Source organism: Xyrauchen texanus, chromosome 33 (genome assembly GCF_025860055.1).
Source record: "Xyrauchen texanus isolate HMW12.3.18 chromosome 33, RBS_HiC_50CHRs, whole genome shotgun sequence".
NCBI classification, from domain to species: Eukaryota; Metazoa; Chordata; class Actinopteri; order Cypriniformes; family Catostomidae; genus Xyrauchen; species Xyrauchen texanus.
In genome coordinates this window covers 4823628-4838805 of record NC_068308.1, presented here as the reverse complement: position 1 = coordinate 4838805, position 15178 = coordinate 4823628, and the positions used below count along the sequence as shown (strand labels likewise).

At 38.1% G+C, this 15178-nt stretch overlaps 2 protein-coding genes across 2 annotated transcripts in view; one reads left to right on the top strand and one right to left on the bottom strand.

The window, feature by feature from the left end:
* Positions 1-7322, top strand: part of oplah (5-oxoprolinase, ATP-hydrolysing) — a 72700-nt gene extending 65378 nt beyond the window's left edge. The window contains exons 26-27 of the mRNA XM_052102935.1: positions 1167-1264; positions 6976-7322. Of these exons, the coding sequence (XP_051958895.1) occupies positions 1167-1264; positions 6976-7077 (200 nt within the window). The 3' untranslated portion in view covers positions 7078-7322. The remainder of the gene's footprint in view (positions 1-1166; positions 1265-6975) is intronic.
* Positions 7323-8853: 1531 nt separating this feature from the next.
* Positions 8854-11654, bottom strand: foxh1 (forkhead box H1). The gene is made up of 3 exons (XM_052102949.1): positions 11237-11654; positions 9875-9979; positions 8854-9792 (listed from the first exon to the last, which is right to left on the bottom strand). The coding sequence occupies exons 1-3, from the start codon at positions 11627-11629 to the stop codon at positions 8854-8856; spliced, it is 1437 nt and encodes a 478-aa protein (XP_051958909.1). The 5' UTR covers positions 11630-11654.
* Positions 11655-15178: the final 3524 nt, after the last annotated feature.

The window sequence follows — 15178 nt, the reverse complement described above, 5'->3', positions numbered from 1 at the left end:
AATACAAATTTAAAAAAAATCACTTGTACATAAGTATTCACAGCCTTTGCCATGACACTCAAAATTGTGCTCAGGTGTATCCTGTTTCCACTGATCACCCTTGAGATATTTCTACAACTTGATTGGAGTCCACTTGTGGTAAATTCAGTTGATTGAACATGATTTGGAAAGGCACACACCTGTCTATATAAGGTCCCACAGTTAACAGTGCATGTCAGAGCACAAACCAAGCCATGAAGTCCAAGGAATTGTCTGTAGACCTCCAAGACAGGATTGTATCGAGGCACAGATCTAGGGAAGGGTACAGAAAAATGTCTGCAGCATTGAAGGTCCCAATGAGCACAGTGACCTCCATCATTCGTAAATGGAAGAAGTTTGGAACTACCGGGAATCTTCCTAGAGCTGGCCGCCCGGCCAAACTGAGCGCTCTGGGGAGAAGGGCCTTAGTCAGGGAGGTGACCAAGAACCCGATGGTCACTCTGACAGAGCTCCAGCATTTCTCTGTGGAGAGAGGAGAACCTGCAGCTCTCCACCAATCAGGCCTGTATCGTCAAGTGGCCAGACAGAAGCCACTCCTCAGTAAAAGGCACATGACAGCCCACATGGAGTTTGCCAAAAGGCACCTGAAGGACTCTCTGACAATGAGAAACAAAATTCTCTGGCCTGATGGAACAAAGATTGATCTCTTTGGCCTGAATGGCAAGCGTCATGTCTGGAAGAAACCAGAAACCGCTCATCACCTGGCCAATACCATCCCTACAGTGAAGCATGTTAGTGGCAGCATCATACTGTGAGGATGTGTTTCAGCGGCAGGAACTGGGAGACTATTCAGGATCGAGGGAAATATGAATGTAGCAATGTACAGAGACATCCTTGATGAAAACCTGCTCTGGACCTCAGAGTGGAGCAAAGGTTCATCTTCCAACAGGACAACTACACGAAGCACACAACCAAGATAACAAAGGAGTGGCTACGGGACAACTCTGTGAATGTCCTTGAGTGGCCCAGCCAGAGCCTAGACTTGAACCCAATTGAACATCTCTGGAGAGATCTGAAAATGGCTGTGCACTGACGCTGTGAATACTTTCTGGGTGCACTGTGTGTATATATATATATATGTATATGCATGTTTATATATAGACATTGTGTTTTTTCCCCTAATCTAGGAGGTGAAAATGGAGCACCTGGGCTGAATTTATTACATAAAACTGATGGAAGAGTTTTAAATTTAGGTGCCAAAAACACCATCAGCCTGGAACCTGGGGTGAGACCACGTAACACCACGTGTGTTTGAATTTTTGTCCACTGTATAAATGTTTCACCCCTAAATAAATTAATAATATCTTTTTAAAATTATGTTCACTTACATGACATGAAGAATCAGTGCTAGTCCTCCCTATATGCAAATGAAGTAGTTTTTAGCTGTACAGTATGTAATACAGTGAAAAGGAATGCATATTTTATAAACTGTACCCCCCAAACCCTAAACCTAACCTTCAGTGGAGTAATAATGTAATGGTAGAGGAAAAATGCAACCTCCAAATCGCTCGCCACACTGATAATGCAATTACTTTATAGTTTCAGTCATACCACAAGGGAAGGTAAACACAATTGAGCCGATGCAAAGATTTCTTATAGGAGATACCGCTTGTCCGTATAATGTGGCCAATCCTATAGTAATGGAACCATGCTGACTTCTGTGTGTTATTGTTGTTTTAAAGTTCGGTTTTAGTTGGGCTAAAATAATAATCATTTTAATAAGTCTTTTTAAAATCTCATGTTAAGTCAATGCTTTAGTCTGACTTTGAAATAATAATAGAGTCCGATTTTTTTTCAAAGTTGACTAACAGACCAAGTGAATGTAATGGGTGGGGGAGATCAAGGAAGATCACTGAGAATTTGCGCACACCTTTTGACATGTTTTTTTTGTCAAAAACAGGAGAATTAAAACTGGAGCATTTTGTCAAATATACTCCTGGTCGAATGAGCTTTTATGCCCATGGGACATTGTATGCCTCTGCAAGTCATATGCGAGCACAATAGTAGTAAATGAGTAGTCTTTTAGCCTCATCCATCTCAAAGGGAGGGGGGGAATGTTTGTAGGGCCTGAGCCCTAAAGGGGTTTCCAGCACTTTGGGCGCATAACCTTCCCTGGGCTTAAGAATGGCATTTGATGGCTGAAATCAATGTTTATATGGAAACTAATTGGTCCTCAGTATCCTCTGTGAGCATGGCTTGTTAGGCACTTAGTTCTTAGGGGTTGGATCATAAATTATGCCTCATTCACCAAAAAATTCAAAGCATGAGAACTCATGGAACTGGAAGGGTATATTAAAGAGGCAGAGCTGAAGCGCCAAATGTCGTCTCATGGCCTCAGAGAATTGACCTGATTGAAATACAGAAATAATAAAAATTTTGTTGCAGAAGGTGAAGTTTTTATTCAGGGCAAGACCTGATATTTTGAATTGGGGGATTAGGCATGGAAGCTTTTGGCTAGATATATAAAGCAGAGAGAGTCTTTTTCTACCATTCCCCTCAATGAAATCTGCTGGTGGGGAAATATTTACCTCGACCATTGATATTAATAATGCTTTTAAAGAATTCTATCTTAATCTCTATAGTTCCATGTCTTTGTCTACTGATGAAGATATTAGAAACTTTGTGGAACCATTAGAACATCCAAAACTCAGTTAAAAAATTCTCTTGAATCTGAGATAACCTTGGAGGAGCTTTGCGAGGTAATTAAGGGGCCAGATTGCTTTGCCGCTGAATTTTTTTAGATCTTATGCTTCAGAACTGGCTCCAATTTTGCTAGAAGTTTATACGGAATCACTAAAGAATGGAAAGCTTCTGCCAACCATGACACAAGCCTGGATCAGTCTGATTCTTAAAAAGGACAAAGATCCAAGAAAGTATAAAAGTTACTGTCCAATTTTCCAGATCCAGCTAGACATAAAAATATTGTCAAAAAATGTGGCTAACCGATTAAGTTATGAAATCTCTTATACATATAGATCAGGTGGGGTTTATTCATGCTGCAGCTCTTCTGATAACATCAAGTGTCTCATCAATGTAAGACTCCAGTTGCTGCCATCTCACCTGACACCAAAAAGGCATTTGATATGGTAGAATGGGATAATTTTTTTAAGATTTTGGAAATCTACGGGTTCGAGAATACTTTTACTGGTGGATTAAGTCACTTTATAGACACCCAGAAGCGGCGGTACCAACAAATTGATTAATTTCAGATTATTTTACTCTGGACAGGGGCACCCAGCAGGGTTGCCCTCTTTCCCCATTATTGTTCTGTCTTGCCCTGGAACCATTCGCAACCGCAATAAGAAAGGAAGATGATTATTTGATTGATTGATGTACTGCCCAGTAATGGCTGTTTAGCCGGGCACCTTCCAGTGGCCTAAACAGGGCATTAAGTATTTGGGTATTTTATTCCCAAAAAAATTGTAGGCAGGTGGGCTTCATTACATTTATCTATGATTGGGAAGGTTAATGTTATTAAAATGAGTTGTATTCCAAAATTCAACTACCTGCTACAGTCACTCCCTAGATGTCCCCCTCTCTTATTTCAAGTAATTTGATAGCATAGCGAAGTCCTTTATTTGGAATGGTAAGCATCCCAGATTACGTTTCAATAAATTACATAGGCCAATTGACACAGGTGGGCTAGGCCTACCCAAGTATTTGTTTTATTATGCATTCAGTCTCAGACATTTGGCTCATTGGACACTTCCACCTGAGAGAGCCCCTCCCTGGTTTTGTATTGAACAGGATGTTCTTGCTCCTATTTTGCCATTGCAAAGACTTTCTATTAAACAAGCTGGGGAAGTGAAGTCACACCCCGTTATCTTGCATTTGCAAGCGGTATGGACAAAAGTGTCCAGAGTTTTTATTTAAATATTGCCTTGAGTATATGGATGAACCCAAAATTACATAAAAGTCCGCTTTCTGCTAGTCAGAGTGGATTGTGAGGGGGGTTACTACACTCGGTGACCTATATGAGAGTGGAGTGTTGAGATCTTTTGAAAATATGGTTCAACATGTAGATCTCAGTTATTTATGTATTTGCAGCTTGGCCACCTGCTCTTTACTATTTGTTGGGGGTAGCATACACCCCTCTAAAGTGGCAGATACTCTAGAATTCAGGGGGATGGAGCTTCAACTTCTCAAGAGATTATGAGATTCTTTGAGACCATGTTTCACTAATGAGAGCCCAGTAAGCATCTGTAAAAAGCTCTTTGTTCGGGGCAATGGAGGAGTCAGGAGAAAGCGAAGCAGGTTCAAGGTCAGTCTTTAATTTCTTCAGTCTAACACACAATCATAATCGACAGTCACCGTCAGAATCAAAACAAAGGTTAAGCACTATCGGCTTCCAGGTCACTCTCTCCCCTCTTTGGACACTCGGCGTCCCTTTTATGTCTCCCTCCGCAGATCTATAACAAGAGACAGGTGTTAGGGTTAATTATGAACCATTCTGATTCCTCCTTCTCTCTCCCGCAGACCAACACATGACCACGTCCCCACGCCACAGCATCCCTTTCATCTTCTCCAAACTTGATTGTGTCTTACATGCAGCGATTGTGAGGTGCCGATTGTCACACTTAGTTGAAGCCGCTTCATATGGAGAAAATGGACGCATACCAAAAAAAAAACCCTCCTAAAATCTCCATGCTCTATAACCCATCCTCTCGCATCTCAGGACACAATGAGGAGCGTTAGCAGGAGGAGAGGGGAGTTGCTTTAGCTTACAGAATGAAAGTGTTTGCCAAAAGCAAAGCCTATTGAATTTCATGTGTTCGCCATGAGCACAATCAATCTCAGCCCACGCTATAGAAAGCACTGAATGGGCAGCTGCTTAATTCAGTGAAAAAGGATGCTTGATCCTGCGACAAACTCTCCTAAACTCTCCACACTCTAAAATATCCCCTCCTCTCGTGTCTTACTCATATGGTCCCTTGGAAGCCACAGAGGAGCAAGCAGGAGGGGAGAGGAGCGGCTTCTGCTTTCAGAACGAAAGTGAGCCACTAGAGCCAAGTGTCATGAGTTTTATGTGCTCCGTTAAATGCATTTGGTCTCAATTAGCTGTTAGAAAACAGTGCTCATGCCCCTCAGCCAGATGGATAAATTCTTGCGAAACATTTCTGTCTTTAAAAAAGAAATAACTTCAAGCAAGTGGTCTCTTTTAGTTTGCAATGTAAACACTACAAACCCAGATGAGTTTTGAATAGGTGCGTCTTTGCTGGCACATGCATGGAGAAGAATTGAACTTGTTCCCGCTTACCAGTTACAAGATGCTGAGCAAAGCAATGGTTTATTGTTTCAGTACCACAAGTGAAGTCTACGCTGCACTGAAAAAGGAAAATTCTGATTATATAAAAGGCTTCTGCTTGTATGCTCATGATGATGTCAACATAGGCTTCACCAGATAATTAAATTGGTGGGATGGTATAGGGTTTCAAAGTCATGACCCCTAAAGGGAACTCCCAGAGCATCAGCTTCTGACACTGTGTCAAAGTTACCCTATTGAAAGGAATCCTTAATTTGGCTTTAATGTATTACAACAAAAAATAAAAATGACAAACCAGGGAGGATGAATATTATCTAAAACTATAACACTGTTTACTTAATGTACCAAGAATGTGGCCCTGGAAGACCATGTTTATTTGGTAGTCTTTTAAGACATAAAAAAAAAAACGTAAAGAATGGCTTAATGTTCTCATTATTAGGGACATTATAATGTTCCCATTTAACTGAAAAATGTAGTCTTTCGCCATTGATTGCTGCTTCGTTCTTTTGTTCTTACGATCAAACACAAAAGATTGTGTAAAATAAAAAATGGCTCATATTTGGCTGGTAGAAAGTTGGTAATCCTATGTGTGACTTGTTCTTAACTCATATTTGTTGTAATTCCTTAATTTTGTTTGGCTGGATCAGTTCTCCGTTGAGGCTGCATCGCTCACATTACAAGATTGTGTGGCAATAATATTAAACATTCTTGAAAATATCGAAGCGTCTGTGACAGCTCAAGACTAGATGGACTGCTTATACTTAACGAGCATCGCTGATTGTAGCAAGCAACATTTTGACTGTGATCTGGGATTTTTTTCACAGACCTCGGAAGTTTGCAAGAACAAAATCATGCAGTGAGGGCACAGCTTTACAATTCAATTTAGGGAGTCACAATCCGATTCCAAAACGATTCTCAGTGCATCTCAACTTATTCCCTTTAAATATAGAGTTAAGGATGGCAGTGTTTCCTACAAAATTCTGTTTTTGCAGTGAAGGATCTATCAATAACTTCCAAATTTGTAATAAGACAAGATTAAAAGACTTGCGATTCAGAAACTGCTCTGATTCAGTGAGTTCATTAGATTGAATGATTCATCAGACTGATTCAAAACAACCAATAACTTGAGTCTTTTTAAGAGTAGTTCATTAAATGAACTGTGCTGTTTGAGTCAAATCAGTGAACACAAAGCAACAGGAATATGTGTTTTTTTGGCATTATTTCACCTCACATCATCTTCAATCCCTTGAAATAACATGCTTGACATCTGAAACAACTTTTCAAGTCCCACCTTACATTTTCATCTTGTTTGACTCAGAAAACATCACATTACAGAAGTAAAAAGGGATTCAAACACTCATGTTGATTTTAACATTATGATAGGATTTTTAGGCAACAATTTGCATAAGGTTGTTTACATTAGTTAGCTACAGTGGTTAACATGAACTAACAATGAACAATACTTTTACAGCACTTGATAATCTTGGTTATTGTTAATTACAACATATACTAATATTTATATATTTTTTTCAATTGAAGTTAAATACCACTTTTTCATTTTTATAGGTTAACATTAAGGCAAATGGTTTCTCTTGAACCATCTTGTTTTTTTTGTGGGTTTTTTAATGGCGGCTTTTAGAATTACTTACATAACCTTTCATGTACATTGACAGGACATGTTCAGTTTGTTCACTCCTGGTGGAGGTGGATATGGATGTGGGGATGAGCAGGACAGAGGTCACAACCTTCCCTCTGAACACCACTGTCTGAATTAGCCATCAGAGAGGAAGAGAAACCCTGAAAATCAAACATCTTTACAATTCCTTTTTTTTTTTTTTTTTTAATAGCATTTATTTGGTTTTACATTCAATAACGTCTTTCAAATTCATGTGCTGAATTCACAGGTAGATTGAAAATAGTTTTACTAATGCATAGAGTTGTACAATTATTTCAGAAAAATGTATTGTGAAGACCGATGAAATAAACACCACTTACTCTCTTTTAAAGTGTGTTTGTGTTCTTTTATATGTAATATATTTTTGTATAAATGTTAGTCTTTCCAAGAGTAAAAATATATACAAAAATACAGGCCCATAAGAAAAGTTTAGATAAAAAAAAAAAGTGTTGCATTGTGACATTATTTTCATAACGGTCAAGCATCATCATCCCCACTTCAGATTACTGTTATGTGAAAAATAAATTGTATTTAACATGGGTGTGGGGAAATGTGCTTGTCTTGAAATTAATATCAAAATGCAAGGAAGATTAGTGATCCTGACTTAAGGCCTCATTTTCTTTTAAAATATTTAAATTCTGTGACCCTAAAATTACTTGTTTGACACACATGTAACTGTATTATGCTGTAATATTGCAGTAATGCAATAATACAAAAATAATAAAAAAAAAAAAAATTACAAATCCAAACAAAGTCTTTAGTTAAATAATAACCAGTCACTAATGCAGTAAATCAAGACACAGATTACAATCCAAAGAGTCACACAGGGGGCAGGGGGTGAATGATGTTGTTCAGGGTGAACAAAACCACAGGAGGTGACGATGATGTACACCAGACGGAGAAACACAACCATAGACCACTGATTAAAAGACCACAACAGAACACGGTTGCTTTACTTTTTAAAGCTAGTGAAGAGCAAATTAGAAATAAATGACACTTTACACAAGCATATTCATTCATGAAATCCCTTTTGAGCTCCTATAGAGGTGCAATGATAACAACATAAAAAAAGTACACAAAATACACCTCAAATTCCAGATACAGTGACTGCAGGACAGAGAAAAATCACACTAGACTGCAGCTCATCAGATCTGTTTTATCGGACCCCAAGATAACACTCCACTGCAATCACTTGTGCGTGGGGGTGGGTCAGATAACCCTTTAAACAAACAGAACTTTTGATCCATAAAAAAAAAAAAAAAAAGGCACAGTCAAAAAAGGTTTACCCTGTTAAAACCAAAACATGAAAAAGTGTGACATTTATATGTCTTAAAAGATTATTAAGGTTTCAGAAACAAACATTGGCACATAAACATTCCAACAATTTATCCATTTGTGGTCAATTGTAGGCAGGTTAAAAAAAAAATAAAAAAAAACATTAAAAATATCAAATTGCTTGTCCTGTGCATATCGGTTAGTTTCTTCAAGTATTGCCTCATATGATCACAAAACATTAAAAAGACATTTCTAACACAAGAGCAGCAAAAAAGGTAATCTTGAGACTGAAGTTAATGAGCCGAGGTAGTCGTTGTTTAAAAGAATGTTCTGGGACTGGATGGGGGTTAAAACTAACTATACATTACAATAGTGCAAATATTGACAGGACAAAGTGTTTGGTCAATATTGTCTTACTTTAACAGGTCATTAACAATTCAGTTTTAGATTTTCTCACAGATTTCCCTGAAACCATTCCAAAAGGAGCATTTTGTTGCAAATATCAGAGTATATTGGAGTAGCAGGATTATTAGTTGCAAACTTGCACAGTGCCACAGATCGGAAACCATGTTATCCAGTAGTCTGGATGGATTTAGACAGCTTAAAGAGAATATTTGCACAGGGAAGGTCCATTCTGAAGGGTGTACTGGTTTGGAGGTGGGTGAGAAGTCTGACTGGTAGGACAGAGCGCATCGAACACGCTCTTATTGGGCGGAACAGATTGCAGCATGCTGTCCAAGTCGACGAGGAGGGACGGAGGTTGTAGGGACACTGATCCGCTTGGGAGGATGGGCCAGTACGTGTGACCAACAGTCGTGATCAGGTGATTGCCGCTGATGTGTGCACCGCTGTAACCATAGAACGGAAGACTGCCCAGCGGCATGAATGGGTTTCCATTAAAGCGCATGCTAGGAGGGGCCACTGCATTGGGGGGTGTATACTTGGCATAAGAGGTCGGGAGCTCCCATGGAGGGGTGGAGCCACGTTTGGTGTTTTTGTTTGGTGGCAGGCAGGAGTCGAATCCATCTGAAGACGATTTTTGGTTGCTCGACCGTTTCCCAACACGCGTCAGACCTCTCCAGTCCTCATCTGACAGATCAGATGCAGGACTGGCAGAGCTTGCTGACGAACTGCTGTTGTAAGAGATGTTACATGGTTGTGGTGGAGAGGCAGTGCAAGGCTCTATTGGCCAGCTGTCCCTCTCTCGAAGACCTTCCCCTGCAGAACTTGCCGGTCTGAGGCTGTGCAGGAGAGTGTCAATTGCAAATGTGGAGTCGAGTTTGGGCCGGTAGGGGTCCTCTGATGGGGGCGAACTCTGATGGGTGGAGACAAGGGGTAAAGAGGGGTCAGCGGACACTGTAGACTTGTTGGACTGAACACAACCTTGAAAGATGTATGGCGAAAGATCCTGAGCGAAGATGGTTTCATCCTGACGGGACACTGCTGTATTTTGTCTTTTCAGCAGCTCCAGTGGAATTCTGCTCACTTCTACGGTCCAGAAGTTTCCTTTACCCTGAGGTTTACCAGGATCCTTCAGCACCTAAAGAGAAAATTAGATAATATCTTATTGATAATGAAGTGACTGTCTATACTCATGACTCACATGAAGTCAAAACACACACCTTGATGAAGCAGTCGTATGAGGACAGATTGTGTCGGACGGAGTCCCTCCAGCCTCTATAATTCCCTTTGAAGAACGGAAACAGAGCGCTGATCTCCTTCAGTATCTGCCCAGAGAAAAATACATACCGATAGTCAAACTCACAGTAATAGCACATATTTAGACAACTAAATATTATAAATTAAAAGAGCCAATTCTGTGTGTCCTATTACTTTCCGCACAGAATGTTTTGAACTTTCTGCATACATCAATAGTCATAAGAATTAGAACTGCATACATTTTTAAACAAAAAGTTATTTTTCTACACAATAGTAAAAACTTAAACACTAGGAGTAAGCTTTTAAGATTATTATTAGCATTTAACAATGAATATTACAAAAACGAATACTTTTTTTACATGTGGTAAAATTTCATTTTGATCTAAAAAGAATTATGCCAATTCGGTCGATTTAAAAAAAAAAAATTGCCATTTTATCTTTAGCGTCTCAATTTAACTACGGGATATTACAAGTATAGCTGTGAAACGTGTTTCCAATTACATGGGTCACTCTTAAATTAAATCAGCAAACTGTTAAGTACGATGGTGGATTGTTACGCGTTGCTACATTTTGGAACAATCGCGCAGTAATTGCGGCACAGTGTGATTCCAGTCACAGTGATCAGCATGATATAGTATCAGTCAGAGCTTTCACTATTCACAACACAACCCCTTTCAGATCCAGATACCAGACAGATTACAGAGTTAAGGCATGTCTGGGTACTCCCACCACACACCAAAATATACTTCACTTTTTACATGTAAAATCTACTTTTATACTATAGATACGTGCATGATTAGGTTTAATGCAAATGGTGCAGGTAATTCCCATGTTAATCCCAAAGGAATGCAAATCGAATCTCTTCATTTTGCACCAATTCTACAATTCTTAAACAAGAATAATTTATTAACATCCTGAAAGTAACCAAAATCTTTACGCTGAAATAAAAAATAAAATAAATAGGCCCTACCCATCAAATATTTAAAAACGTAAGCTGAATTGCTGCCACAGAATAAAACCACTGTTGTACCAAAGTATTTCCAGACCAATTTATGATTGAAAACTCTTAAGATCCTGTAGTCTTCAAAGATAATGTGACCTTAAATTTACGTACTCAAAGATTATTATTAGATAGTAGTGATAAAACCATGTTTAACGCGCATAATTGTTTGATTCCCAATTTCTTTAGGATTGGTTCCGAATGATAAATACGAAACGCCATGAGCATTCTTTTATGATTGACAAAGAAAAAAATTAAAAAAAGAAATAAAAAAAAACACTTTTACGCGTGCAGGAATGGTTTTACGCATCTGAAGTTGGCCTACCTCTGATAACGTGAGCTTCTTCTCTGGAGAGTTTTGGATGACCATTGCGATCATGGCTAGGTAGGAATAGGGTGGTTTGGGATAACGCTGATAGTTCTTCTTTTTTCCTCCGCTGGATTTTCCATCCTGGAGTTGCCATGAGCTCTGTTCCAATACCGTAGACGCATAACACGAGTCCTGTGCCATCACTTTTCCCACGGAGCGCCTGACGGTGAACTCCTCCAACGGTGGGTTGGTGGAGCAATGCCAGCCGGGGGTAAATGCTAAATCTCTGCTTGTGTTCAGATGTGCATGACCGGATCTGAATTCGATGAGATGGTCGCGTTGCGATCTTGCGCCTGTAGTGATCACGGGTGGTACCAACAAGGCAGGACCCCCCCAGTGCTTTGTCATGTTGATGTCGGTGGGTGTAAAGGGGGAGGTGGAAAGGACTGTCGCTCCTTAACCCCTCAGACTGCTGGCTCCAGGTCAACTATTTGAGCAGCAAACAATTCACAGTTTCATGTCAATCCCGCTGCATAATGGACGCGAGAATAAGGCGCGAGGCCTGATCTCCACGGGGGAGGGATGGGGACATGATAAACATCAGCATATACATTTGCACTTAAAAACAGACCTTTCGCTGACATGTCCTAATTTATGGAGCTTCCTCCACAACACATTAAATCACAGATTGGTAAATACAATTTAAATTATATTAAAAAAAATGAAAATGGTCAAGTGCAGGATGGACGATTTTTGTTTTGTTTTAAATAAATGCAGGATTAAAATGAATATATTTTACATTATAAAAGATCATAACAGAGCAAACACATTCACGAACCAGTAGCCTATGATCCGAATTCATATGTCAGATTCGGGTATTTTGACAAGTTAATCGGTGAGAGAGAAAAGTGAACATTCTACTCCATCTAAAACAATTTTTTTTAATTAATATCTAAACTATGTAATTAAAAAAAACAAAATGTAATATGCGTGTCAGTTTTCTAAAATATCTTAAAAACGAATTCCTCGTCATTAGGCCTATAATAAACGCAGGTTAAAAAATTAAACAAAAAAAATTGTTCTTGAAAGAAATTGATGCTTCTCACAAAAATGTTACCCCTTTAAGAGTTATGCATTTCAATTTACATTACATTAATACAAATATTTAGTGTTTACTTTCATTGACGATTTCAGTTTAATAAATTAAAGTAATGTGTACATATTCATATTTTGAGTTCTCTTCTTGGGTACTTTAAATAAAAATCTTTCCAAATGCTGAAAATCTTCTTGATCTGAATCATTAACTTCTTGAAACAACGGTTTTAAATATTTCACCAATTATTACTCCAGTCTAATAAAATAATGTGCCATGAAATCCTGAAGAAATTATTATAACGTGCTAATTTGGTAGTTTACTCAAGAAACATTTATTTTTGTGAGAACAGCTGAAAACGGTTGTGCCAATGAAGAAATCACAATTCTGTGTCTTTTTTTTAATCAGTTGCTGAATTATTCCGTAGCCCACACTTGCATTTCTTGTCACTTTACCCCACTGTAAAACATTTTTTTTTTTTTTGTCAGACAAACTCTAAAGTGAGACTAAACAGCGAGAACATACAATGTCAAGTTTTGTCTTGAATGTAGAATAACTTTTGAGCATGTTCAGTTTAATGTCGTTCGTTCCCGATAAAGTCATTTGTGGCAGAATAATTCCCCATCTGACAACTGTAGTGTGCTCTCACAGCTTTTTGGCTTGATAATTTGATAAAAATGTGAATAAATATGGAATAATGTGTGAATATTGATAAGAAGCATTCGCTTAAGTTTACTGCAAGTCTTTTAATGTCAGAGCTTCAAAGGAAATGCATGGGGGGTTTAGGTGATATCAATAAAAATATGCATTTAGGTTAGCCCAAATAATTGGCAATTTGGTGGGGCTGACACTCATATGGTGGAAATCAAGATCACCACAATTAAGATTTTTTTTTTTTTTATGTTTTAATTCATCACGAATACTAAAATATTATGATCAGATTAACTTAAAAATGCGAGTTAACTGAGCGTAGTTTACACTAAGTTTTATAATACAACTTTGTTAAATTTATATATATATATATAAAAGCATTGGTCTGTTGTTCTTTGAGATGAAAGCTATTGAAATATTGAAATCTACATTAAGACATTAACAATCTACATGGTTGATCTGACCCAGATAAAGAGGGAAGTGAACCTTGAAGATGCACAACAACAAGAGGATAAGTACAGTCTGTAATAGACTCATAAAATGTGCTTCAATGAACAGAAGACATGCCTGACACCAGTTTAATCTGCAACACTGAAAATAGGACTCTGGAATATTCTGAAAATTTAACATAAGATGAAAAGGGTAGAATGTATGCCAGAACTTCAAGTATTGAGTGGTAAATTACAAAATAATAGACTATAACAGATGAATGAATCAACGTTTGAAGAGTTGAGTTGAAAAGCTTGGTTGGAAAATCTTAAGTGTCCCATTTTTGCCAAGTGCTGCAAAGCATGGGATAAAACTTCACCTGAAGATCTCAAACACACCGACAGTTAGAATGCCCAAGGCATTGCTGCAAGAATACTTAGATGAACAAAGTTACTGTTAAAAAACATCTTGATCAATTTAAAGCATCCTTGCTAAACAAAATTCTACCACATCAAAAAATTCATAGTGATTCAAAACTTTTGAACGATAGTGTGTGCGTGTTACACAACGTGAAATTGTGTTAAAAAAAAAAAAGATGTCCGTGAATGCGTGTATTCAATCTAGAAAGCACAAACAGTAGCAGATCAAATGAGCATATAAAATAAACAAATGCAAATTTCAATAAACAGATGAACATTCAATCAACACAACCAGAAAATAATTACAAGAGTTCTTTTGTATGAATATAGGCTTCAAATGCATGCCTCAGTTTTATGGTTTCATTTTTATTATTTTACAGAAAATAATCTAAGATTTTTAATGTATTCATTTAATTCTAAGCAATATGACCTAATCCTTGTCATCATAATGAGCTAAATTAAATCATATTTAAATACATCAATATTTTATTCATATCAATTGTAATTATCGTTAACTGAACTGAACAGAGAAAACTGATAGCATGTGGATATGTGGATTATTTAAGGTAAGGGCTTTGAGGGATTTAGTTGATAAAGCCGATCTCTGGGCGCTCAGCGAGACAGAAAAAACAAGTTGGATTAGAACGAATCTCTTCCGTTGCAGGGGTTAAAACTACAATAGACGGGTAAAAACTTAACCCTGATTATCAGTCTGCTAATCGTCTTTAGAACACATAGACAACACGTTGAGAACTGGTGCAAGTTTATTGGACTTACCTTTCAAACAACGCTCGAATTAAAGGTGCAGTAAGCCATTTTTTTCATAAAGGAGGTATGCAAAAATGTTCCTACTCCCAGAAATACATTAAAAAAATAAGTGTCCCGAGATATCTCACCGGTAAACAGCAAACAAAAATGTGTCTACGGTCAATGACGCTTTTTACCAGATAATCTTTTGCATGTTCTCATAGTAGGCTATTGCAGTTGCAGCGACTTGAGGCATAATGCATTTTTATGCCATGTTGTTCATAACAGTGGCGCTATGAGGGCGCTATTTTGTTCAATAAAGCTCATATTTTGGGATCTTTGGAGTTCGGGTTTTTTTTAAGAGAGGGCGTGGCTAATCGAAATAAAAAATAAAAGGCTGAAATCGCTTACAGCACATTAAAAGGTTGAGTAAGTCATTTAAATCCAATACACTGTCAAATTCCAAAAATGTGGAATGTTTGTACACAGCCCTGGCTCAGTAAATGGGAATATGGGGATGGGGGGGGGGGGGGGAAATAATGTTACCAAAGTTGACATTGCTGTAACAATCTGGTGTAAGATCTTTGATAGTATTATAATGCCTATTGCCCTGTACGG

Coding starts and splice junctions, on each gene's coding strand:
- foxh1 (XM_052102949.1), bottom strand. CDS start 11,629: ATGACAAAGCACTGGGGGGGTCCTGCCTTGTTGGTACCACCCGTGATC. Junction 9,980..11,236: donor AGAAGCTCACGTTATCAGAG/GTAGGCCAACTT, acceptor TTCTCTGGGCAG/ATACTGAAGGAGATCAGCGC. Junction 9,793..9,874: donor CATACGACTGCTTCATCAAG/GTGTGTGTTTTG, acceptor TTTTCTCTTTAG/GTGCTGAAGGATCCTGGTAA.